Raw genomic sequence first — 25,655 nt, 5'->3', positions numbered from 1 at the left:
AAATGCTGGAATTTTTAATCGACAACATATTTGTCCAGTGTGGTGGACGTGTTTTTCAACAAACGGTCAGCATTCCAATGGGAACAAATTGTGCTCCTTTACTTGCTGACCTATTCCTTCACTCTTATGAGGCTGACTTTATAGCTGATCTGATCAGAAAGAAAGAATATCGTTTGGCTAGATCCTTCAATCTCAGTTTCCGCTATATAGATGACATATTATCTTTAAACAATCCTAATTTCGGGGATTTGATACATCGCATCTACCCAAAAGAACTTGAGATAAAGGATACTACAGCCACTGTGAAGGCAGCCTCATATCTTGACCTACACTTAGAAATCGATGGTAAAGAAAAACTATTGATCAAACTTTACGACAAACATGATGACTTTTCATTCAGAATTGTCAACTTTCCTTTTATCTGTGGCAACATCCCTTCAGCACCTGTGTATGGAGTGTTCATATCACAACTCATACATTATGCCAGAGCCTGCCAAAACTACCCAGACTATTTGTATCGCACTGGAACTCTAACAAATAGGCTTCTGGAACAGGGTTATGTTTCTACAAGATTGAAGTTATCACTACAGAAGTTCTATGGTCGTCATCATGAACTCATGGATCGTTATGGTATATCCATCTGCACCATGAAAACTAATTTATTCAATGGGTCATAGTTTTCCTTTCCTCATTTGTCTACCCCGGACTTGATTTTTTATGAGCAACTCAGCAGGTGTTTCTAGAAAAGCAGAGGACGCTTACCCTACCGGTGCACCTGGTCCATGCTCTCAGTTTTTATTGGAGTCTGAGTTGCTCATTTGCGTTTGTTACTTTGTATGTATGATTTTAGTTACTTATGTTCTTTGTTGTGTATGTCTGTTTTCCATGTCGGGTCTTTGTCGCTGGATTACATTCTTTTGATTACCGCTATAACCTTGGTTCCCTTGATTACTCTTTCCAATCAAAGAAGATAGAAATTCCATATCTAGAACTTCTGTAGAAAAGTGAAAGCATTACAAGCAAACTAAAAAAATAAATAAACAAATATAAAAAGCACACAAAAAAGCTGTGCTGTAGAAGAAAGAAATCATTAAAAGATATTCTAAAACTAAAGGAGCACCCTCAGATAGTTAGTCAACTTGAAATTTACAAACTTACTATAGAAACATCCTACAGAAGAGGGTGAACTAATAACTTTCTTATACAAATATTTAATTTTACAACATTTTCATATATTATCATTATTTTTGGTATTATTTATATTTCTTTTGAATGCAAATTTATAGAATTATATATTTTTTAGAAGTATTTACCATAATTTAATACATAGTACATTAGAATACACAAATGAGTGAGCTCCAAATAGTACATAATGCTAAATGTTAAAAACCAAATTAAAATTACAACTGCGTTATATTATATCATAATATTGTACCATGCTTACATCATTAGATATGCATCAGTTGGTAAAACATCAGTTTACATTGCGATGTGGTGAAGAATTCTGTTGAAAGCAGTATGGTTTATATTTAACTGTTTATTAATAAAATGAAGTGAAACAGAAGACTTACTTGTGAGCACCTAAAGCAGCAATGGCAGCTGCCCAAACTGAGTCAGTACCTTTGCCCCCAAAGCCTCCACCTGGAAAGAGAACAAAACCATCCATAATAACATGAAAATTAGTCTATACATAACAATGATCTTCAAGCTGATTGGCTTGGTTACCATGGCTAAATTGTCAATTTAAGAATAGAAATATGCAGATGCAAAATTCTATCAGAACACCAAGTTTCATGAAATTTAAGTGATTGAAGTTGTGTAAAATAACCTATTAAAGTTCATACTTATGGCCTATTCCCATGGCAACCCATAAATATACTAATAAACATTTGTAACCACTGAAATAACTGAGAATTCCATAGTGTGTAACATATTTTAGATTGATTGATTGATTATAGTTTAATGTCATATGACAGGTACTATATTTAAAAAAATCCATTAAGTGAAATTGATATCAAATGTCTGTATATACCATAAGAAACTTTGATGGGAAATAGTAATGATGAAACACCATATCACAAGAAAAATCCTTTTTAAAACATGTATAGGTATGCACATATCTAGTATAACTGTTGTTCACTACTGTAAAAATAATGCTTTTTGCTTACAGAATGTTGTTGAACCACACAAAAAAATGGCATTAATGGAACATAAAATGATATCCTGCTATGTAATGGTAGAAAATGGGGATGGCATGATGTTCAAAATGGCCTACTGTGAAAGTACTCTTGTTCGTGGGGTTCCAATTTTCGTGGTTTTCGTGGATATGCCAAACCATGAAATTTTGCTCCCACCGAAAAGGAGAATCCCATTGATGTGTATATTGCAAACCTCAAAACTACAAATTCAGGAATTCGCAAACTTGTGTTTCTTACCTAATCCACAAAAATCAGTATCCACGAATTATAGTGCTTTCACAGATCTCAATCCACATATTAGATTTTGCTTAAAATTGAACTTAGTCTGTATTTTGGAGTACTATACAACTGTGCAGAGTTTAAAATAAATCATGGATCCCTTGCCAAAAGTCAATACTTTAGCTTGAATGCCTTTGTTATTTTTGTTTTCATGATCTTTTATCAGTCATTAATCCATAAAAATAATTGAGTATTGTTTTCATTGCATCATTTTGAATCAATTTATATATTTTTGAAACAAATTGTTTCTTCTCAGTCAAAAGATTGGCTTTTTCAGAAACAGCCATTGATCTGTGGTAAAGTCATGCCAATTGGTTTAGGGGCTGAAGTCTTAATTCATTACCACATCTTCTGGTTCTGACATTAATTCTGTTGCGAGGTAATTTCAGCATATTACACAATTCCCCCTGTAAAAAATATATATTCTTTTTAATAAGAATGCAACACATAAAAGAAGACATTAAAATATTATTTTATTTAATTGCAAATAGTAAGCAAGTATTCAGTAGTAGTCTTTGTAAGAATCATGCAAATTCTGTAATATGTGATACACCCCTAAAAAGGCAAGATATTTTAATTTTTGTTATTAAGCTGCTTTCTAGGTCTATATGATGAAATGTATAACTATTCATTCCAATCTGTCTGCTCTTAGGAGATCATCCACATTGAAAATCTAACAGTTTCTATCGTATTTTAGTTTCATTTAGAGTTATCTCCCTTAATTTGGAATTCTACAGTACATTCTATAAATTTGTTATCTCCTTTGGACAATATATGAAAAGCCACATGTTAATTTATGTTTACTATAACATTTTATCAAAATATCAAAAATAAAAATATGTAGGCTTTCCAACCATGGATCGCATTTTGCATGAATCTTATCTGGATAACTACTTAAACTGTGACAAAGCAAGTGTTTATTGAATAAATTTGGATATTCAGTGATGTCTGAAAAAAGGTGTTTTTATAAATGAAAATGAAAGAAGAAAATACAAATTTTTAGGTGGATTGGTTTACTGTATAAAATGTTGGACATTTCTTTCCATCCTTGCTCAGACAAGAAATTGATTTTCGACATTTCCGCCAGCACAGCTACATGGTTAGTGATTTTGTTGAATTGTTTTCAATAGAAATCTACAGAAAGTCCATTTCATGTTTGTGACGGTACACTTCTGAAAATAAAATTGAAATAATCCATTATTTCTGAATAATGATTGGGAAATAGTTCCATACTTGTACTTCCATTATAGCTTGAGTTGAACTGTAAATATCCATCTCTTTCTGTTCCACCTTAGGAATGGCTAGAGCAGTCTGAGGTTCAAAATAGAAGTGATCCTGCCCATGACTCTCCACCACTCCTTCAACAACATGTGTAGCTTCCTCCAAAGCTTTGTCCATGTCTCCTTCATCAATACCCATTGGTAATTCAAACATGGAGTTCTTCTCAATGGCTTCCTTAAATTGAACAAATTATCAAATCATTTTCAGACAGATAGATTGTTGATTTCGAAACTGTATATTGTGGAACATAGTAACAAATTAGTAACAACCTAAATCAAATTTTAATAAATGTAATTTTTTGTGGTTTAAAATTTTTTCTATTATTTCATACCTGTTAAAAACTAAATGTCAAATTTTAAACTTTGCACTCTTACAAGAAGGTGTCAAATATAAGAAGCCAAAATGAAAGCTTATTTCAAGTTTAATTACTTAATCATGTTAACATCTGTATTAATGTGGATTGAATAAAATATCTTACCTCTAATGTAAAAATTGCCTCAAGATCTTGGTACTCAATATTTACAAGTTTTGATGCCTTTCTGGCTGTTTCTCTGTCTCTGGCTATAACAGCTCCAATCAAATGGCCATGGAACATAACCTAAAACATAATAGTACATAACATAGCAGTATATAACCATTCATAACTGTATATAACAGTCCATAGTAGTATGTAACATTCCATAACAGTCAAAGTAGAACACTCAAGTCCATATCAAAAATACATTATCTACATACATGTATATTATATATATAAATTAAGGACTTTCACTCATTCAATACATTATATATGGACCTGTTCAGATTATATTGACCTCAAATGGACAATATGTATGGACCTTTTAAACTATACTGACCAAGGAAGAAGTCCGAGGTCAATATAATCTGAACAGGTCCACATATAACATACTGACTTTGTTATAAGTCTATAATTGATAAGCAACAGTCCATAACTGTTCATAGCAGTATACTTCAGTCCATAGCAATACATAAGAGTCAATAACAGTCCACGGCATTTATTTCTTTTTTATCAGTCAGTAATCAGATGAATAAATTACAATACGCTACAATTTTTATCATCAAAGGGAGATAACTCACTTTTCCCCTATCATTCTATGGTAACTGTGAACTTGTTTCTCTGCATCTTCTGACACTTCTAAGGCAAAGAAAGTGTCAATTCGTTTTCAATAGACCATAAATTATGTGCCCACACTTGTCAAATTCATGTGTTGTTTCTGAGTATGATTCATTATTTTTTTAATTTTGCCTGACTGTTATACTTCGTACTTTTCTGTAATAAGCTATTCGTTTTCTTTCATTTAAAAATTATCACCTCCCAGCAGACAACGATTTTAACTTAACAATGAGGACTATTTTACTGTAATAAATGGGACAGTTTATTTCATGGTACACATATACCATGTTATTGATATAGTTTGTTGTAACATATACTAGACTATAATCCTTTTCTTCAGAATCAATGTAATGATAATGACCTGGAAGTTTATATTCAACTATACCTCATCTTCAGCAAATACATTTTTATCTTTCATTATCAATCCATGAAAATTGGTGCCAGGGATATCTTTATAGCAAATGTAGTCAACAACTCCAGGCATATCAAGGGCCTTGGTGGCATCAACATTTAATATCTTAGCATGAGCCCTAGTGCTGGTCACGGTTGCAGCAAACAGCTCATCTGTACCATAAGAAGAGTTACAATTTTTTTTTAATACATGTACCTTACAGTCTAAGAAAACATTGATTAAGCTCTATGAAATATTTTACTAGTTTTTCAAAAAAATTGGTAGCATTATCAATTTGTTCAGTTTCTTTTCAAGAAAAACTAAAAAGAAGATTTTCCCTGTTTATAAATCTGCTGTAAAGAAAGACAACTCTTCCAAACTAAAGGTAAGTCAGAGTGCTGAAAATAGCAAATGACTCCAACAAATCAATTAACTCTACATATATTTCCCTGCAGCATTCTAACCATTGTCTATGTAAAAGTTCTGACCAATCAGATGATTTGCTTACCTTTAATAAATTCATGTTTTTTTCATAATTTTACTGATACATTTCATTCATAAACTACACAGGATTGGGCAGCACACTAAGCCTACTTAAGCCTCTATCATAATATGAGGGCAAGTACAACATAATGAACAAAAACAGATACATAAAATATATATCCAGTCATAGCATCCAATATGATATTTTAAGGTCGCACAAATGTTAATTTTTCAAATAAAAATATTTCCTAATATTTTTTTGATATGCAACTTTATCATTTTTTAATTGCTCTTACTGCCAGGAATTTTCTTTCTCAGGATAATAAATTGATGCTTAAAGATATCTGCAATATCCAATGACATCACATCAAATCAAGCCTAGAAAACTCAGTGATATTTTCTGTATTGACTTCAAGACTATTATTATTCTGTATATCTAAGTAGTAGCCGGTGAAAATATCAGGCAGTGAGAGCAAATGGAAAATACTGTGAAAGTACTTTTGTTTTTGGGGTACCAATTTCATGGTTTTCGTGGATAGACCAAACCACGAAATTTGGTTCCCAATGCAAATGAGATTTCCATTGATGTGTATACTGAAAACCTCAAAACCAGGAATTCAAGAATCCACAAACTTATGTTTCTTCCCTAGTCTACGAAAATTGGTGTCCACGAATTAAAGTACTTTCACAGTATAAATTTGTCTACAAAAGAAAGTTCACTCTTACTTGAAAATTGGCCTAAAAACCAGGAAATTAACTTTACATAGCCTTACTTGAAAGTTGTGGGAGATCATCAATGAAGACAGCTTCCCCAGACACTATATAATCTGATCCTACATTGGGTAGAGGCTGCCATACAGCATGTTTACCATCATCATCTGGTTTGTCAAAGATCTGGGTACCAGATGATGTATCCAGTTTTACGTCCTCAATGGCACTTACCTCCCTTGGTTTATTACATGGCAACTGCAAATTACAAATACTGTGCATTATAAAACAAAATCAAGATCAATTATAAACAGAAAAGTTTCAAAAATAGAGTGGAGTACTGAGAAAATAAAACAATATAACCAGTTATGATGAATATATGTGCTTCCCCTTGCTCCTAAAAGTTGCACGAGGCAAAAAAAAATCATTCTGTCTCCAGTTGCCCAACCAACCTGGATTTTTTTTCTTTGAATTTCGGAAAATATTTGTTTCCAGTCCAGACAGGAACCCGATAGCTTCCTGCATGATCCAGATCTACATTCTACTATGCCCAAACAATCAAAAAATGGCTGCTCCCATTGGAGGAGCAAGCAGGAGTGTGTTGTAATGAACATTAAAGAAAAGTCAATTCAGCCAGTCATGGTGTGTATCTTTCATCATGAAAATTCTCAATCATAAGCATTGATAATCATTTTTAAAAATCTGACCTATTGACCTACATCTTTTTGCCTTGGCCACCAGAAATTTCTTTTTTGGCCTAACTCTGAAACAAACTATCAGACAAAAATGAAATATAAAAGGAGGCTTTCCATAATAACAACATTGCACCAACATATTACTAGTCTGTGGACAGACCGAGAGTTGATTGATTGATTATTGGGGTTAAACACACGAGAAGCAATATTTCAGCTTTATTCAGGTAACAAACATAAAATAGGTGATAAAATGAACATTAAATGAAAAAAGGGATGGGACACAGAGATGACAGGGTCAACAAATTTTGATTGCCACTAGAAATAGCTAGGGGTGGATTACGGGTCGGGCAATTTTGCCTCCTGTGGCAGAGAGCAAAGGTTCCTACTCCTATTGAATACCACAGCAGGGTTCTTTAATGTGCAAGGAACATAGCATCTTTCCCAACACGGTGCTCCACTATAGTTTTCTGTATTATAGCTTGACAACCCCAACATGTAACACACTAGGGGTACCCCATTCCACCACCTGGGGCACACAACCCAGTTGCTCTGTGGGCAGAGCACCCTAACACCCGGCTAGGGTTCTTAGCACTATTTAGTCACCTTTTATGACAAGCTTAGCACTGCTGCAGGCCTATTCTTTTGACACCTGGACCTGCATGGGGCAGCAGACTGAGGGACTGACAAATTAATGTTGATAATCCATACAGTCATCTGTCACATAACAGGCGTATAAAAATCGTACACACCTTTACACTGTCACATATTTTCAGATAAAACTTATACAGGAAGCTGGCAGCTAAGGTCATCTTATACTTCAGATTTTCACAGTCTTTGAGAATAGACAGCACAGCCATAAGCTCATTGGTAATAGCTTGTATATCAAGATCTTCCCATTTCCTGAAAATGAAATAATATACTTTAAACATATTAATTCTCACAATTGCTAATCTTCACGAAAAAAAGAGAAAATTAGTACACCGTGAAAATTAGTACATTAACAGTAAGTGATAAAAGTTTACATTGTCTTTAATGAATTCCTTTTGTTCTTATTACAGAGATGATCTTACTATGTCAACAAACAATGCTAAAATTGGCAAAATCAGAAATATGCAGTCAAAAAAATTGTAACAGCTAAATCCGGATTAGAAATAGCGAAATTCTGCTTGAAAGCGGAAAAAAATCATCCCTGTTACTAGAAGTAGCAAGAAGCTTCAAAACAGCTTACTTTCCAACAAATATCGACCTGACAGACTTCAGTAAAACAGCTTACTTTCCAACAAACATCGACCTGACAGACTTCAGTAAGACAGACTTCAGTAAAACAGCTTTCTTTCCAACAAACAACGACCTGACAGACTTCAGTAAAACAGCTTACTTTCCAACAAACATCGACCTGACAGACTTCAGTAAAACAGCTTACTTTCCAACAAACATCGACCTGACCGACTTCAGTAAAACAGCTTACTTTCCAACAAACATCGACCCGACAGACTTCAGTAAAACAGCTTACTTTCCAACAAACATCGACCCGATAGACTTCAGTAAAACAGCTTACTTTCCAACAAACATCGACCCGACAGACTTCAGTAAAATAACTTACTTTCCAACAAACATCGACCCGACAGACTTCAGTAAAACAGGTTTCTTTTCAATATTGCCATAACAAATCCTTGCTTCTTTTACAACCTGACTGCCTTGCTCAAACTCTAGGAACATTCCAGCATTCAATATGGCATAATCAAAACCCCTCCTTCCAGGCTGTTTGTTGAAAGTAATATACTGGTTCTGAAAATTACATTTGTTCTTTTATTAATGAAATATTCATTTAGAGGTTCAGCAGGACTTATAAAAATTGAAAAAAAAGATAATGTCTGGATTTTTCATACAAAAACTTTCTGCTTTAACTAAGCAAACATTTTTTATTACACACCCAATTCATATCAATCTTCATGTGCATGAATTTCATGTAAAATATCTGCATGAAAACTGTAGACTTTTTATATCAAACCAACTTGAATTGCAAGTTAAAATGAAATCATTTGCACCTCATGTGTAGCCAACAATCAATTTACATGGATAACAAATAGACTTATTCAGCCTGCATGTGTATGTACTCTTGTTACAGTCATCTTTTAAAGGAGGATTTATATTAAACTTGCATTGCTTTTAAAGTTCTACAGACAAACCAGTGGCTGTCCTTGGTTTCAATAAAATGATCAAACAAAATAACTTAGCACTAGTATCATTACATCGTCAGGGCAACTGGTGCTAAATTCAGCACTAGCCAAGTTACTGACCTATTGAACTTATTCATGAATCTAACTATAAGATCATGAAAATTATGAAATTTTAGAATTTCTCTTTGTTTGATATATAAACCTGATGATATGGCATTTCTATAGAAAGATTCCATCAAAATATAAAGTGGCTGTGATGAGTAGTTTAAAGAAATAACAGACACATGGGAACAATGATGGACACATTGACATATGGACAGACAGACAGACCCAGAAAGGTTAATTAGGTCATAACTTTTACCCCTACAACCACCTTAATTCATGTTTACTTTGCAAGGCAAAGATTTTAACAGGCCTAAATTTAGGCAGTTTAGTAAATGATGATTGGAAGATTTTTCATTCCTTGAGAAATTATCTTTGCATATTTTAACATTTTTTTGTCCCCTGCAAGAAGGTACTATGCAGTGCCTACAAAAACTAAGACATCACCAAAAATATACATCATTTACAGTACCTGTGATGTTAAGGGAACAGTAATGCAGGATAGAATTTCTCTAGCACCAAACCTTCCTAAGCCATTCTTCAGGAATTGCTCATCAAATTCAATGCACTGCCCTCTCTCCTTTCCATTGTCATCTAAAACATAGAACTAAAACATTATTAATAGCAATTTTTTTATTGCCAAAGGAATTCTTTGAGTTTCATTTTTAAAGTAAAATTCCATCTAGAACCAGAAATGCTGTGAGCATGCTCATAAGGATAAACCACATACTTATCGACAAAGGTGTAGGGTAATAAAGTCATTTTTTTGGCCTAAATTTTACAAGTAGTCATGGTTTAAAAAAATGATATTTTTTATCAATGGTAAAAATGAACAATGGGGAAAAATGAGAAATATTATAGATCTCACTATTATCATTTAATGTTTTCCCCTTCTTAAGATTCATAAGTGTAAGTGTTTGTAAGAATCAGGCAAAATGGGAAAAATCAGAAACATACATCAAAACTCCACTGATCTGAAAATGTAATATCACTCAAGGATTCTTTCTCTATTTGAAAAGACCATTATTTGATCTCTGCATCACTGGCTATGCACCGAAATTTTTCAATAGAATCTTAGAAAAATGAGGTTTTTGACAGAGTTATCTGCCCTTGAAATGTTCATTTTTGGGGCATTTCAATGAAATGATCTAGCATTATGGCAAATCTCGTCTGTTTTCCTTGAATCTGATGATGCAAACAGCCAAATTACACTATCAAAATGATGGATTTTTTTCATACCATGTTTCACCTACTGCCTGATTCTTACAGAGACTGACACTTAATAGAAAAATATGAGCACATTTAAGAAACAGACACATAACCTGATTAAGTTCATTCAGTGTTTGATTGAAAAAAAAACAAAACTTACCCAGCCATACAAAATTCAACTTTGCACCAGCAGCCATTAGCAATGTTTGTAGGTCATGGTTTGGAGCCAAGGTCATTAGATGTCCACCAATGGTCTACAAAAAGATAACAGAACTGAAAATTCAAAAATTAAATTGTGTTTTAAGAAAAAATGTAAGAGTAAATTAATAATAGAAAAAAAAGCTACAGTACAGTATCACTACCGGGATCCTGATCTTTTAAAAAAGGGGATACCAGGCTTTTATGTTAATTTTTATTTTATCAAAATGATGCACAAAATTAACATATACTTTCTATCCAAAATATTCCAAAAAAAGGCTATTTAAGAATTTGGCAATAATAAAAATTTTGTCTATTGAAAAATAACATAAATTTTCCATGTGCATATTGTTTATTGCGTGAAGTGCAATAAACAAAATATGCACATGGAAAATTTATGTTCCTTTTAAATAGACAAAATTTTTATAATTGCCAATTCTTATAAATTAATTTTAAAACATATTTTTATCTTTACATATGAGAAAAGTAGCTCTGAATTTAACTGAATAGGGGCGTGTCAACATTTTTTTATCCATTGAGATATAACAAAGTTATTTTAACCAATCAGATTACAGTATTTATCTCAAATTAATTTATTACCCATTTGTTAAATAAATTGTTGTTCAAGTCCAACCATCAAAACCTCTAGATCCCCATCATGATACATATGTGCACAATTTTTTCTGAAATTCTAGAAACCAAAATGACCAAAGCTTAAAACAACAGAATTAAAACCAGGGTTCTTTGTAATGCCTGTCTGCATATGGTACTTTCGACAAGAGAGCATAATATTTTAATGATGCCATGATATCTTCTACTTAAAATATATCTTCCTGATAACTTCCCCTTTGGAACATGTACTGTACTGTCCCATTTTGATAAGAGGCAAGTTTGTCAATTGAAATGTACAGGATTAATGTTAGAAAAATTATTTGTTGTTAAGGTACAGTAAAGGACAGAACAAGAAAACATCAAGTTGTATCCATGTATTGTCTTACTTTACATACCCCAATTGTACTAGAAATTGATAATGGAGAGCAACCGAAGTTGTGTACAAAATATGCCCCATCAATACAAAGCCATACACCAAATTTTTTTGTGACCAAAATTTTCTCTATAATTCCATGTAGTAAAAAATGGCAAAGTCCATAGAAACACGAAGTTGATCTTGGAGAGCAACTAAAATTGCTAACAACATATGCTCTATCTATATAAAGCCACATACCTAATTTAAAATCAATCCATTTATTGAGAGCAGAGACAATTGCAATGAAAATTTGGATGGACAGAATGATGGACAGACAAGGTGATTCCAATATGTTTATGTACGGTCAAACCAGTCAATAGTGACCTTCCAATGAAGAGGAAATTCATGGCCACATGAAACAGGGGGTCTTAAATATATACAAGTTAATTTTATATAGAATGCACTACAAAGAAATATTTTATTCAAAATCTTTTAAGGCAGGTTATAGCTGAAGAAAGGTGGCTGCTAAGACAGGATTGACTGCTAACAACAGATTTGATAGGAAAAATTCAGACAGACCGTCTAGAAAAGTATAGGAAAGTAACTATATTGATAAAACTGGTCTCTGCTCATAGATTTTGCCAAATTTAATATACTGAAACATGTACAATGATATACCATACTATGCCAATACAAATAATTACACCGCTAGTGCATAAAATTGTTCTTAATATCAATGTTGACTACCTACGGCTAGACTCCTTATTTGATCTGCACCAATCCACCGTAAGCCATCTAGCAATGATGCCATCGTTCTTTGTTGATGTTCTGTAACCATGGTAATGCATATGATAATTAAAAATGCATCGTTTTTGCATTTTACTTGGAGTTCTCCATAAATGTTGCATAATGTTATCTCAAACAATAGCGATAGCAATATCAAAATAAATTTACAGCCCATGGTAAAACAATGATAAAATGGAGTTTCTGTGATTTATTTCAATTCTAATAGGACTAGTTTCTTCAACATATGTGTTGCATGAAATTTAAACCATTATGGAGCAAAATTGTCACAACAGTAAAATGGGGTAAAATTTTTATATAACATCAGAATACACTGGTCATATCTTTTACCACAGCTGTCGTCTAAAGACCTTTAAACACAAGTCATATTAAAATCAAACTTAAAGATGTAGACCTGGGCTAGGAGACACAACTCTTACAAATAATTGGAATGTTATATTCAGCATTTGACATCAATCTCATTTAAGAATCAAAGTAACTCAGACTGATTTCATTTTGTTTCAAATAAAAGCTTGAAATGCTTTGGTGAAATTGAATATGATACAAACATATCACTGATTTCAGGAGTTATTTACCTTACCTTAGGTCTACCTCCTTAAACAATCTTCATATCAGACTTTATATCAAAATATTACGATTGTCTACATCCATGGATTTGGAAAAGAATTGAACTATTATGAAGTTGACTCCCATGATATTGTATAATTATCAAATATCAACACAAAAAGGTGGAATTGCAAATCATTCCAAAATTAATACATTTTATTTGTGGTTGTAACTTCCAGATGAGATTAATTTTGATTGGAGTAATTTTAGAATTGAGGGCTTGGTGGATAAAAATAGAAAAAAAAGACATATATTGAATTAAGTTCAAATATAAAGTGTTTGTCTATATTAGACGTAGTTCACTATTATATAAATTTGAAAACAATGCATTGTATCTCTACAAGTACATTAATATGTCTACTATTTACTATTGTGTAATTTGATTTTTTTTGCATTTGTTTCAGTAAATATTTTCCCTCACAGGAGTATAATATTGCACTAAGAACTCCTGCAGTATGATACCTGCTTGGGAAGATATTCACCAATAATGAAATAACCATATAAAAATTAAAATACATTTTGCCTCCTGTAATATGAAATTACGTAAATTCTTCGGTCATCTGCAAAATGCATCTTTACCTTCGAGTCCATTGATTTTGTTCTTCAGGGTCAGTTCAAGGTTACTCATTGTAACAGCAGACCCTATACTGATTTCAGCATCATTGACCTTGACCTCAGTCAGTTCAGGGACATTTGTTCCACATATAATAGTCTTTGTCTGTAACTGTCCTGTTCTCAAGAAATAACCTGCAAAAACCATTAACAAAACTTAACAGAATTTGTAGCACATCAAGAAGAAAATAAAATGAACATAAAAGCATAAATTTGCCTGCATTTTTTAAGAAGCATAAAAATCTTCTTTTAAGATACATATATATATTTCCTATATAACCAATGGACTTGAAACTAAAATACCAAAACATCACAACCTGAAGAAATCAAACATACAAGAAAAAAGAATAAATATATAAAAAATCACAGTTAAAACCATACAAATTCTATTACTATTCATGTTAAAAAATATTTTCAAAATTTCGTTGTGGATAAATGATACTGAAAATCCAAACTTTATAATTTACCTTTTTTGACAGCATGGAGGTATATTACTCACAAATGTAAACAAATTCAAATTCAAATTCAATTAAGTTGATTACATTCTTACATGTTCTGTTCAATATAAATAATATCCATACAAATAAAAGTCATTAACAAAAAGAAATATCAGCCATAAATAAACAAAAACAGAAGGAATGCCAAAAATCTATAACGGATAACAGCAGAACTGGAAATAGGATTGAACTAAAAATAAAACTTATCTCAATATCATAGTCCAAATAATTGTGCATGGTTTGAATAAAATCCTTTAATCTTCTACCATCATATCAACAGAAAATTACAAAAGAGAGGAAGAAAAATGTCCAAAACAGCGTAAGTCGAGATCTACAAAAAGAAGAACTAATATGATCTGTATTTTGCATATAAGTAATCATCTTGAAACTACCAAGGAAAAACCAGATAGATAGCCAGATTGAAGGGCACACACTGATCAACGAGAATGGTTGGCATCACATTACACCTTGCAATTATGTATCACAATGATAATAGCAAGTCATTCCCTAATACATGTAAGAGGCCTATGTGTGATCATAAATTGATTTAGTGAACAGACAGACAGACAGGTGGATTACCAGCTATTTCTCAGATAAGCTCTCATAACTACGGTAAATCTTTATTACCAGTAACTGAAGTACATCCCATCACAACTGCAGCCTGTTGATTCTGATGTTTCAATAGTAACATATCAGACAGGGAACAAGGTCGACACCATTTGTAATTACCAAAGGTAAACACAGCAGAGCTCTTTCTGAAGGAGGAGTTAGTCTGAAATAAGAAATATACAAGAAAGGCCCAAATTATGGTTTAAAAAGCCCAATAACTCTGAAACAAAAATTAACAGGAAAATGACCAAAATCTAAGGAAGTTGTCTTCCATCAATCCATCTTTAGTGTCCTCTTTTCCAAGATTGTGCCCCTCCTTTACAAATTCTCAAGCTGAATCATTAGTTTCTTTTAATAGATCACCAAACCTTCTAGCATATTTAAATTAAATTTCATGATACAAAGGGATATGTTTTGTTCAATCATTTTTTTTTAATTCAGCACTGAAAATAAACTTGGTCAGATCAGTATGGATAATGTGTAATATGAAGTAAAATGTGTGCTAACTTAGCCAACAAAACTTTTTTTTTGCACTTTATCCACGTAATAAATGTAAACCACAAAGTGGAACTAAATTATGTAAATTTTGGGTTAAACGCTTGATTTCATTAGCTTTTTCGTAGAAGGAAACTTTGGCCACATGCTTCAACAACTTCAAAAATACATACATCAACATTCATTCATTAATGGCCAAAATGAAAAGACATGATTGGTAGAACTGTTTGTCAATTGATGACTGTGCATCAGTAGTTATATAGATCATTTCATATGGTGCTAAAGATGTCAACAGACTGATCATGCTTCCAGAACATTTATACATCTTCCCTATTCAATTCCCTATATTGGTAACTACCTCTATGGATAAATATGGGTATGACCAGTTATTATTAAATGAAGTCCATAATCTAAAAAAGTAAAGTACACGAATCTGTACTAGATAATTCATAATTCACTATATGAATGTGTGCATACAATGAAAATAAAGTCTTATTGCAGTTCATGCACAACTTTTGGGGCCAGCAGCTGCAGCCTGCCCTGTGGTGTAAGGGTTCCTTCATCATTCATTGAATACCCATAGGTAACATTGAGCTGCAATTTCTTTTACCATATAGTTGAAAAAAAAAAGATAGGGATAAAAAAAATATTTGCAAAACAGAAAAATTAAATGCATGCTCTATGAATTATTTATCAAAAAAAAAAAAAAGCCTGAGGTAAAAAAAATATTTGTTTGATTCCACAATCCCAACTGACCCATTTAAAATCCCCCTACCCCAAAAAGATATATACTGCAATTTTTTGATAAAATATTTTGATAGAAAATTTACTGTTTCTTATTCAAAATGCATTTGAGATATATCACATGCTTAAATTTTACCTTCATGTTAAAAAATAAAATTTGTTGCCTACTGACCTACCCAAACATTTTTTGAAGGGTCGAATTTGGGAAACAAAGCATTATTTAATTACCAGTAAGGCTGATATACCATGACTACATCTGGCAAAAATAATGTTTTTTTCTTTATTTAAAAGTCACTTCTTAACTTCTCATATTAAAAACAAGGTCTTGAAAACTATATAGAGCCAATATTTTGTGATGTTATTTTGAAACCATTATGACCAAACAGCTTGTAAATACTAAAAGCCAGTACTCATTAACATTTCAAATGTGATATATGCAAACATTTCAAAAAGTGAGTAAATAAAAATTAAAACAAAATAAGAGGCCATGAATAATCTTTTTTTAAATCAATCCCTATTTACCTGTAGTTCTGAAGGAAAAATAAAACTCTGTGTTGGATCTTTAGTTTTCTCTGTTAAAGATGATGGAGTACATGTATTTACATCGGTTTCCTTAGAACCTTCTTGTTGTAGACAAAGTCCTAAACCACATGGACATTCCTAATACATGAAGAAAAAAAATAATGAAATTTATCAATAGGAATGTTGCTGCCATAGTTCAGCTAGGTCAAAGTTCACTGTTTTACAATGCATTCTATCCCTTTGTATTTTCTTTTTCACAAATTACAAACATATTTTAAGGTAGTCTCAAGCTGACAATTGCATAGACATTTATGCCTTAATTGGGCTTAAAACAAAGTATTTTGATGTCAAAACACTGATTCAATTTAAACTCAAGATTTTTCCAAATTTATTCCTTAATGGAACTTCTCCTTTGAAACACAAAATTATCTTATTTAAATGAAACTCCAGTAACATCTGTCAAATCAAAATGTGTATGATTGAGTAAATATAGGATGAAAACACACTACTAAACAGTTCATTCAATATCAGGTCTTCCACTAAGTACCTGTGATGTAGTCAGGACTCATGTACATATGCAGACCAATGCTAAAATCCTCTTTATTTTGCAGTGGGAGACAAAGAGTACTGTCAAAACTAAAAATACAGTGAGCAAGCTAACAAAGAGAACAAGCTCTGCTTCAAATGAACTTAAATGTAAAACCTTCAATTTGCATTATCTCCCTTTGGAGTCATCCAACAGTAATATTCCTTCATGCACATCTACATATGATACCAAACCTTCCTGTAAAATAATACAAAAATTCTTTGAATGTTTAAGGAGGAGTTTTAACATGTAAAGCCCTTATTATAGATTATCTCCCTTTGGAGTCCTACGGCAGTAATTATATTTCTTCTTGCACATCCACAAATGACACCCAACCTTTCAAAATCTCTTGAATAGTCCAGGTGCAGTTGTGCTTACAAGGTTTTAACATGTAAAATCCTGTTTTTGGATTATCGGATTTGAATTATAGGAATAATCCAACAGTAATTATATTCCTACATGCAAATCAACATATCATACCCAACCTGCCTATATATTTTCATCAAAATACCTTGAGAGGGTTAGGAGTTGCATTAACACGTAAAACTCCTGACCTGGATTATGTCCCTTTGGAGTTCTCTGACAGTAATTATTTTCCTTCAGGCATACCTACATATAATTCCAAACGTTCCTATTAAATTTCATCGAAATTCCTTGAGCAGATTAGGAGGACTTGTGTTTACAAGGATTGTGGAGAGACAGAGAGACAGACAGACAGACAGGGTGATTCCTATATACCCCAAACCTTGTTTGTGGTGGGTATAAAGATATCTCATGAGCTCATAGGCTTATATCTCATAAGCTGAAAATTTCAAATCATATCTTAGAGGTAGATTGCACAAACATAGTAGGTGAAAAATTAATCAGAACCTTTGATAAAACAATGGGAAAACACAATTTTCCAGTAGCTGCTGGTAACATTTCTCCCATAGCTCTGTTTTGATTGAACATGACCAAGAATGTCATTGTTTACCTTGGAAGCTTGTTTGAATCCGTCAACTATAGGTCTGTATCCTGTACATCTACAAAGATTACCTGTAATAAAAAAAGGTATAAAGTAAAATGGTGTCAATATGATAATTATCTGTCAAATCATGTATATATAGTTTAATTACACTATGTTCAACTTAACAAAGGAGCAATTGCGCTTACAAGGCTTTTAATATGTAAAACCCTTAATTTATATTATCTCCCTTTGGAGTCCTTAAACAGAATCTATATTCCTTCATGCATATTGAAAAATGATATCAAACATTCCAAATAATTTTTTTCAAAATCCATTGAGCCGTTAATGAGAAGTTGTACTTACAACGTTTAACCATGTGAAACCTTTAGTTTGGATCATGTCTCTTTGGAGTCCTCCCACAGTAATTATATTCCTTCATGCACTTGTTCCTTCATGCATTTTGAAACATGATACCCAACCTTCCTATAGAATTACATCAAAATTCCTAAAGCAGGTAAGGAGAAGTTGCAGTTACATGACACACAGACAGACAGACAGACAGATGGGGTAATTCCTATATACCCCCCACTTTGTTTGCAGGGGGGGTGGGAGGGAAGGGGGGGTATAACAAAAAATTTGTAATAGTTTCTTTAAACTCCATTCAGTGATGTAGGTGGAGTAACAGATAAGAAATGAGTTTCCTCTCTATGGAAGGAAGGATGTAAGGAGGGAATGAAGAACAGACACCCCTATCAATATACACCCCCACTCAAAAGGGTGGGGGAGTATAAAAACATCATGCCCCTGATTCTCCAATTAAACCATTTCAATTTTCACAACAGCCCTCTATTTTTAGTCTTTCTAATAGTATTCTTTGGTATATTGAGGAAAATAACAGCAATGACTGCATTACCCTCTCCATCTACCAACTGTAGTCATCGGACATCAATGACTGCATTACCCTCTCCATCTACCAACTGTAGTCAGAGAACATCAATGACTGCATTACCCTCTCCATCTACCAACTGTAGTCAGAGGTGTATTGTGAAGTAAAGTTTAGCAGAGACTGACTTAACTGCTGGGACCATCTCCATATGACAAGTGTGTGCTGCGGTAAACTGGAGAACCGAGTATGACAGACTAACCATCTAGAGCCCTATCAATTTGATCAGCTGTTGGCTGTGATATATTGAGGAACAGAGAATGCATGACAGACCTTCTAGAGCCTCTCCATCTGATAAGCTGGTATATTGCAGAACTGAGTATACATGATAGAGGCTTACCTTCTAGAGCCTCTCCATCTGATAAGCTGGTATATTGTAGAACTGAGTAAACATGACAGAGACTTACCTTCTAGAGCCTCTCCATCTGATAAGCTGGTATATTGCAGAACTGAGTATACAATAGAGACTTACCCTCTAGAGCCCTCTCCATATCATCAGCTGTTGGCTGTGGTATATTGTGGAACAAAGTATACATGGTCATCACCATTCCAGGAGTGCAGAATCCACATTGAAATCCCTGGGCCTGTACAAGACTTTTCTACAATACAAATATACATTCAGCAATGGCTGTCTTTTTAAATTTTATGAAAAATAAAATGTATCCTTGGGGAACAGAGTCCAATAAACTTGCAATAATAGATCTTGATGTTGTTTAATAACATTCTAATTCATTTGAATATACATGTACTGGTATGTAAAATTTGATTTATCACAAATGAAAGCTAAAATTTTCACTTTTCACCAGGGCTTAACCAAAATAACTTTAGAAACATGATAACAACCTCATAGAGTAATACTACTTCTGGAAAATGGTTTTCAACCCAAAAGACCCTTAATTTGAATTTTCTCTTTTTGGAAGCATTCCAGGATAATTACAAGTAGAAAGTACACGAATACACAAACATCCATAGAAATATGAATTCAGTCTTTCCTAGTCCAACGTTCATCTGGTCATAGATTTCTTTCCTCTTTTTTCTACCCTGGACATAACATTTTGAGCAACTAAGTGGATCTTTCAAGAAAGAGGACTCCCACTCCTTCCACTGCAGTGACAGCCTAAATAGTCATCAACCTGTGTAGGGTGTAGCCCTTTATCTGACCCTCCCACTCTTTCCGCTGTAGTGACTGCCTAAATAGTCATCAACCTGTGTAGGGTGTAGCCCTTTATCTGTCCCTCCCACTCCTTCCACTGTAGAGACTGCCTAAAAAGTCACCAACCTGTATAGGGTGTAGCCATTTATCTGACCCACCCACTCCTTATGCTGTAGTCACAGCCTAAATAGTCACCAACCTGTATAGGGTGTAGCCATTTATCTGACCCTCCCACTCCTTCCACTGTAGTGACAGCCTAAAAAGTCACCAACCTGTGTAGGGTGTAGCCCTTTATCTGACCCACCAAATCCTTACGCTGTAGTGACAGCCTAAATAGTCACCAACCTGTATAGGGTGTAGCCATTTATCTGACCCTCCCACTCCTTCCACAGTAGTGACAGCCTAAAAAGTCACCAACCTGTATAGGGTGTAGCCCTTTATCTGACCCACCAAATCCTTACGCTGTAGTGACAGCCTAAATAGTCACCAACCTGTATAGGGTGTAGCCCTTTATCCGTCCCTCCCACTCCTTCCACTGTAGTGACAGCCATCCCGTGTAGATAACATATTGATACCAAACAAGCATTGGCTGAAAAATGTCTGAAATTAGGGTTAAGGTCATTTCAAACAATAATAGAAAAGATATTGGAAATGAGGGGGGTATTAATGAGGCAAATACCCCTACTAGACTGTGATAAACAGCCACCAAAGGCAGTCTTCGGGTCATGTTTTGGAATATTGAGAAATTTCCAACACCTGTTTTCTACTTATTTTTTTTGTTTTCTTGTATGAAAAGAATATTAAATGCATAAATAATGCTATTAAGCACAAGTGTTCTGGCTTCAAAACTAAGACAGCTGAGCACAGTCATGGAAAAGAGCATACTTTAGCATGTTTTCCAAAACAATTAAGGCACACCTATTAAGAAAAATATTTTACTACTATTAACCAATTATTTTCCTGATACTTCCTTATAGTGTTTTTTTTTTTTGACAGGTTTAAAATTCGGCCATTTTGAGGAAAAAAGATATACCTGGTTTTCCATGTAATCACATTCTTGTTAATTGCACATCTTGCTTAGTTGCAAAGAAACTCAAAGAACAAAAATATTCCCATCTTGTCCGTGTAAAAAATCCTCTTATTTGCATAACATAAGACCAACCAAAGTGCTGTTAGCACTGAAAGTCTTTGATTCTTGTAATAGCAGCATATATACACAATCGATTTCAAAGATTACATGATGTAAATTTTAACTGTAATCATAACTTTGCATTTTACATATATATTTTCTTAAAAGTTAAACTGAATGTTAATCTTTAATATTGATTTTGAGATATGCATACCTGTTCACCTTTGGAATAGTTCATGTGAGAATTTCCCATTGACACTGCCTCGAGTGGGAGATTTTTACATAAATGCATTTTTTTTTAAGTAAAAATTCAATTATTTTGTATTTTTCAAACAAAATATACTGATAGTAATTGAAATCATTAACTTCCCACAAATGTTACATTTTTATTTGGGAGATTATTTTTTCAATGAATTTGTGGGAGTCTTCCCCTGATGTGGATGATTCACAGTTATGGATATAATTGTAGATCAATATTTAAACAGTATCCAACTTCACACACATTTACAAAATTTGTTTCATTTCACCTTATTCACAATCTCTCAATCCTGTCCAAAACATTTATTTGCAGTTCCATTTAAAAACACTGCTTAAGAAAATAATTTCCTAGATGTACATAAGATTTTTAGAAAATAGACAATTTACCAATTTTAATTTTCCCGCCAATTTTAATTGATTAAAATTACTGCTCTTCACTTCCTATTATAATATATTGATTGACGAATGAAGATTTCGACAGACAAGTGTGTTGAGAAGAACATGCTTAACACATTCAATGCTTCTAAAATTACATTTTGTTTTCAAAAACTAAATTAGCTTACAGCAAATTTATTACTAAACATCTTTCAAGGCCAAAAAGAAGTTCATCAAGTCTTCATTTTATTTTAAGACTAGAACTTAATTTTATTTGCAGGAATACTAGAATATTATTAAGCTGAATAAGTGCCGGAGACATATTTACTAATTAATTGATATAACAGGAATTATATGTGGATCATATTCTGTGTAGTAATTCATTCAGAAGCAATGGGGAAGTTCCTGACATAAACCTTTGACATAAGATATTTTGATTCTGAAAATACCCAAAACTAGAAAATTCCTCTTAATTGCATAAATATTTTTTTTTCTAAAATTTACTCAAAAATGTACCTAAATGGGTAAAACAACTATACATTGTTAGTGAAATACCTTAATTTCTGAAGAACTTTGTTTTACAACAATATTTTCTCTTTCTTTTGACTAGACACTGTAGCAGGAATCTAATTAGACACCACAAAAGAATATGTCCCAGTTTAACATTGAAAATATTAGGTTTTTTCTCTTGAAATGGTAATTTCTGTTAATTGCATATATGACAAATAAGGCTATGGAATTAACAGGAATCCACTGTATGACAAAACATTTGTGTTTCTAATTTAGGCAAATAGATACTAAGTAACATACTTAGAACTTAAGCAGAGTACAATTTGACAGAATTAATTTAGACAGTTGCTTATTCAGGGTTTTGTTCAGAGAATTTTTTAATTTTTCAGCGTTTGGTTCAGACAGAGCTTGGGTTTATTGGTGGTATGGTTCAGACAGAGCTTGGGTTTATTCATGGTATGGTTCAAAGAGGGCTTGTGTTTATTCAAGGTATGGTTCAGAGAGGGCTTGGGTTTATTGGTGGTACGGTTCAGACAGGGCTTGGGTTTATTCATGGTATGGTTCAAAGAGGGCTTGTGTTTATTCAAGGTAGGGTTCAGAGAGGGCTTGGGTTTATTGATGGTATGGTCAAGACAGGGCTTGGGTTTATTCATGGTAAGGTTCAGACAGAGCTTGGGTTTATTCATGGTATGGTTCAGACAGGGCTTGGGTTTATTCATGGTGTGGTTTATACAGGGTTTGGGTTTAAACAAGTCTCACTGTAATATAGAAATCTCATGTCATTCCATTACATAGCATAAAATACAGCCTGTCTTTGGTCTACTAACTTCTTTCTACCTTAAAAAATACTATTTTAATCACTATAACAGAAAAAAATATACAGTGAAGATGAAATATTTGGTATGTATGCTTAAATGATTTTACTACATCCAGCAACAGGAAAAAATTCTTGTTTGATATGGAAATTGTTTTTGGATTTTGTTTGATAGTATAATTTTAAGTACCAGTCCATCTGCCTATGGCATAGATGATTTATGGTTAAGAAAAACTAACCAAACTAACAATGCTTATTCTATTTACATTATGTACATATGATATTTTTTTTTATATTTATAAATCAAACCACATCAAGAACAATGACCCAGTGCAATGTACCTATTTCATACATGGTCTATATAGTTCTTGTCTTTGAAAGTGTAACAGGGACAGACAAACTTAGACTGGATACATGGTTTGTAACTGTGTCTTTGATGAGTTTTTGACATGCATGGATACTAGAGGCCCTACAGAGCCTGAATCACTCACCTGGTCAAAAATGATCTTTTTAGCCTTCTACAGCAATAACTCAAAATTGGACTCTAGACTCTACTGTAATATTGTCATAAGAATCATTTAATCAATAGAGAGCATCTTAGTTTTTCATCACATTTTCAACTTATAAAATAAATTTCTCAGTCATTTTTTTGGCTCTTCAAGGGCAATAAATCCATCATCACCACAGATCTAAATGAAACTGTCCCATCATGCTAATAGTTTTAACCTTGTCAGAATTAGCTTAACCCACTGGTTTTTTAATTATTTCCCAAAATCTTCAATTTGATCCTATGATCTATTTTAAGTAATGGTGGGCATGTTTTTAGCAAGATCAAAAGTCCCCACCCATGGATTGTTACGGATATCCAAAGGAATGTTCATGCCAAGTTTGGGTACAATCCTTACTCTGTTTTTAGAGAAAATGACTTTCAAAGCTGAAATGTAAAATTTGGAAGAAAAAATCAGTATCAACATCCACAGCTAACATACCTGTTAACAAATCTTTTTGAAAATTTTGGCATAGGTCCATCCCATCATTTTGAACAATTTTACTAAATTTTACAACCTATCAGATGTTAGTTAAACCCAACTGTTTTGGACTAAATTCTGCAGATTGACCCTATTACCTTTTTTAAGTAACAGTGGCCATGTGTTTTGCAAAATAAAAAATTCCTAAGGAAAATTCAAGCAAAATTTCGTTATACTCTGTCCAGTAGTTCCAGAGGAGATGTTTGAAAACATTTTTGAACAATGACAGACACATTGTGACGATAATAACTCACAAAGCCCTTCTGGAAAGGCAAGTTAAAAATACCAATACCAGTATTAAAGCACCTGATGGGTAGAAACAAATAATACAAGTACATTCATGGTAACTTTATATTAAGTAGCAGTCTTTGTAAGAATCATGCAAATTCTGTAAAATTTGATACACCCCAAAAAATGGCTACATATTTTTTATTTTTGTTAATAAGTTGCTATATAGGTCTATATTATGAAATGTATAATTATTCATTCCAATATGCCGGATCTTAATAGATAATCCACATTGAAAATCCAACAGTTTCTATTGTATTTTACTTTTATTTACATATTTATCTCCTTTAACTCTGAATTCTATAGTACATTCTATATAATTTGTATCTCCTAAGAGCACAGGTTGTATGAAAAGCCACATATTAATTTATGTTAACTATAACATTTTATTAATCAAAATATCAAAAATAAAAATATGTAAGCTTTCCAACCATGTATCACATTTTGCATGATTCTTACCTGGAGAGCTACATGTACTTAAAAAGGATACATCAGTCCGTCTTCTGTACACCTTGATATCATAACAGTACAGGAGCCACATCCTCCCTGTCCACATGCCTCCTTTGTGCCTGGTAATAATACTAGAGGTTTGTTAAGGTCATAGGTCAATTACTTGTACATGATTTTTTTATTAAAATGGTTGTGCATGTATTAATAGCAAGGATTATCTTATTTCTACTTTATCTTATATATAACAATATAATATTGAATCGTAATAATTTTTTTTTACATACAAATATTAAATTTTATTGTACACACATGTATGTAGCCATTTCAGAAATATATACATGAGAAAATCACTCTGAATACCGTTGTGGGATAGAACTGAATAAATGTAATCTAAGAAATAAACAGAAAAATAGATAAATTGTCTGTTAACATACTCAGTTTCAACAAACTCAGACCCAGTGCA

The 25,655-nt window shown here is 32.9% G+C and overlaps 1 protein-coding gene across 2 annotated transcripts in view; it reads right to left on the bottom strand.

Annotated features, from left to right (window-relative positions):
• LOC148612877 (xanthine dehydrogenase/oxidase-like) overlaps positions 1–25,655 on the bottom strand; it is a 62,767-nt gene that overhangs the window by 25,945 nt on the left and 11,167 nt on the right. Inside the window, exons 3-20 of one of the 2 annotated variants that reach the window (XM_088594743.1) lie at positions 25,233–25,323; positions 20,832–20,940; positions 19,660–19,786; positions 18,272–18,333; positions 16,713–16,850; positions 14,970–15,114; positions 13,813–13,980; positions 12,575–12,651; positions 10,819–10,912; positions 9,922–10,043; positions 8,771–8,955; positions 7,917–8,067; positions 6,538–6,730; positions 5,276–5,454; positions 4,237–4,356; positions 3,711–3,932; positions 2,821–2,884; positions 1,572–1,641 (exon numbers count right to left, since the gene is read on the bottom strand). In XM_088594743.1, the coding sequence (XP_088450869.1) occupies positions 1,572–1,641; positions 2,821–2,884; positions 3,711–3,932; positions 4,237–4,356; positions 5,276–5,454; positions 6,538–6,730; positions 7,917–8,067; positions 8,771–8,955; positions 9,922–10,043; positions 10,819–10,912; positions 12,575–12,651; positions 13,813–13,980; positions 14,970–15,114; positions 16,713–16,850; positions 18,272–18,333; positions 19,660–19,786; positions 20,832–20,940; positions 25,233–25,323 (2,317 nt within the window). The remainder of the gene's footprint in view (positions 1–1,571; positions 1,642–2,820; positions 2,885–3,710; positions 3,933–4,236; positions 4,357–5,275; positions 5,455–6,537; positions 6,731–7,916; positions 8,068–8,770; positions 8,956–9,921; positions 10,044–10,818; positions 10,913–12,574; positions 12,652–13,812; positions 13,981–14,969; positions 15,115–16,712; positions 16,851–18,271; positions 18,334–19,659; positions 19,787–20,831; positions 20,941–25,232; positions 25,324–25,655) is intronic. The other variant, XM_088594744.1, reaches the window with a different exon arrangement.

The sequence above is a fragment of the Perna viridis genome, chromosome 7, assembly GCF_037379345.1.
Source record: "Perna viridis isolate PV_CMFRI_1.1 ecotype Kerala chromosome 7, ASM3737934v1, whole genome shotgun sequence".
In the NCBI taxonomy this organism is placed as follows: Eukaryota; Metazoa; Mollusca; class Bivalvia; order Mytilida; family Mytilidae; genus Perna; species Perna viridis.
This window is presented reverse-complemented; position numbering and strand designations above follow the sequence as displayed.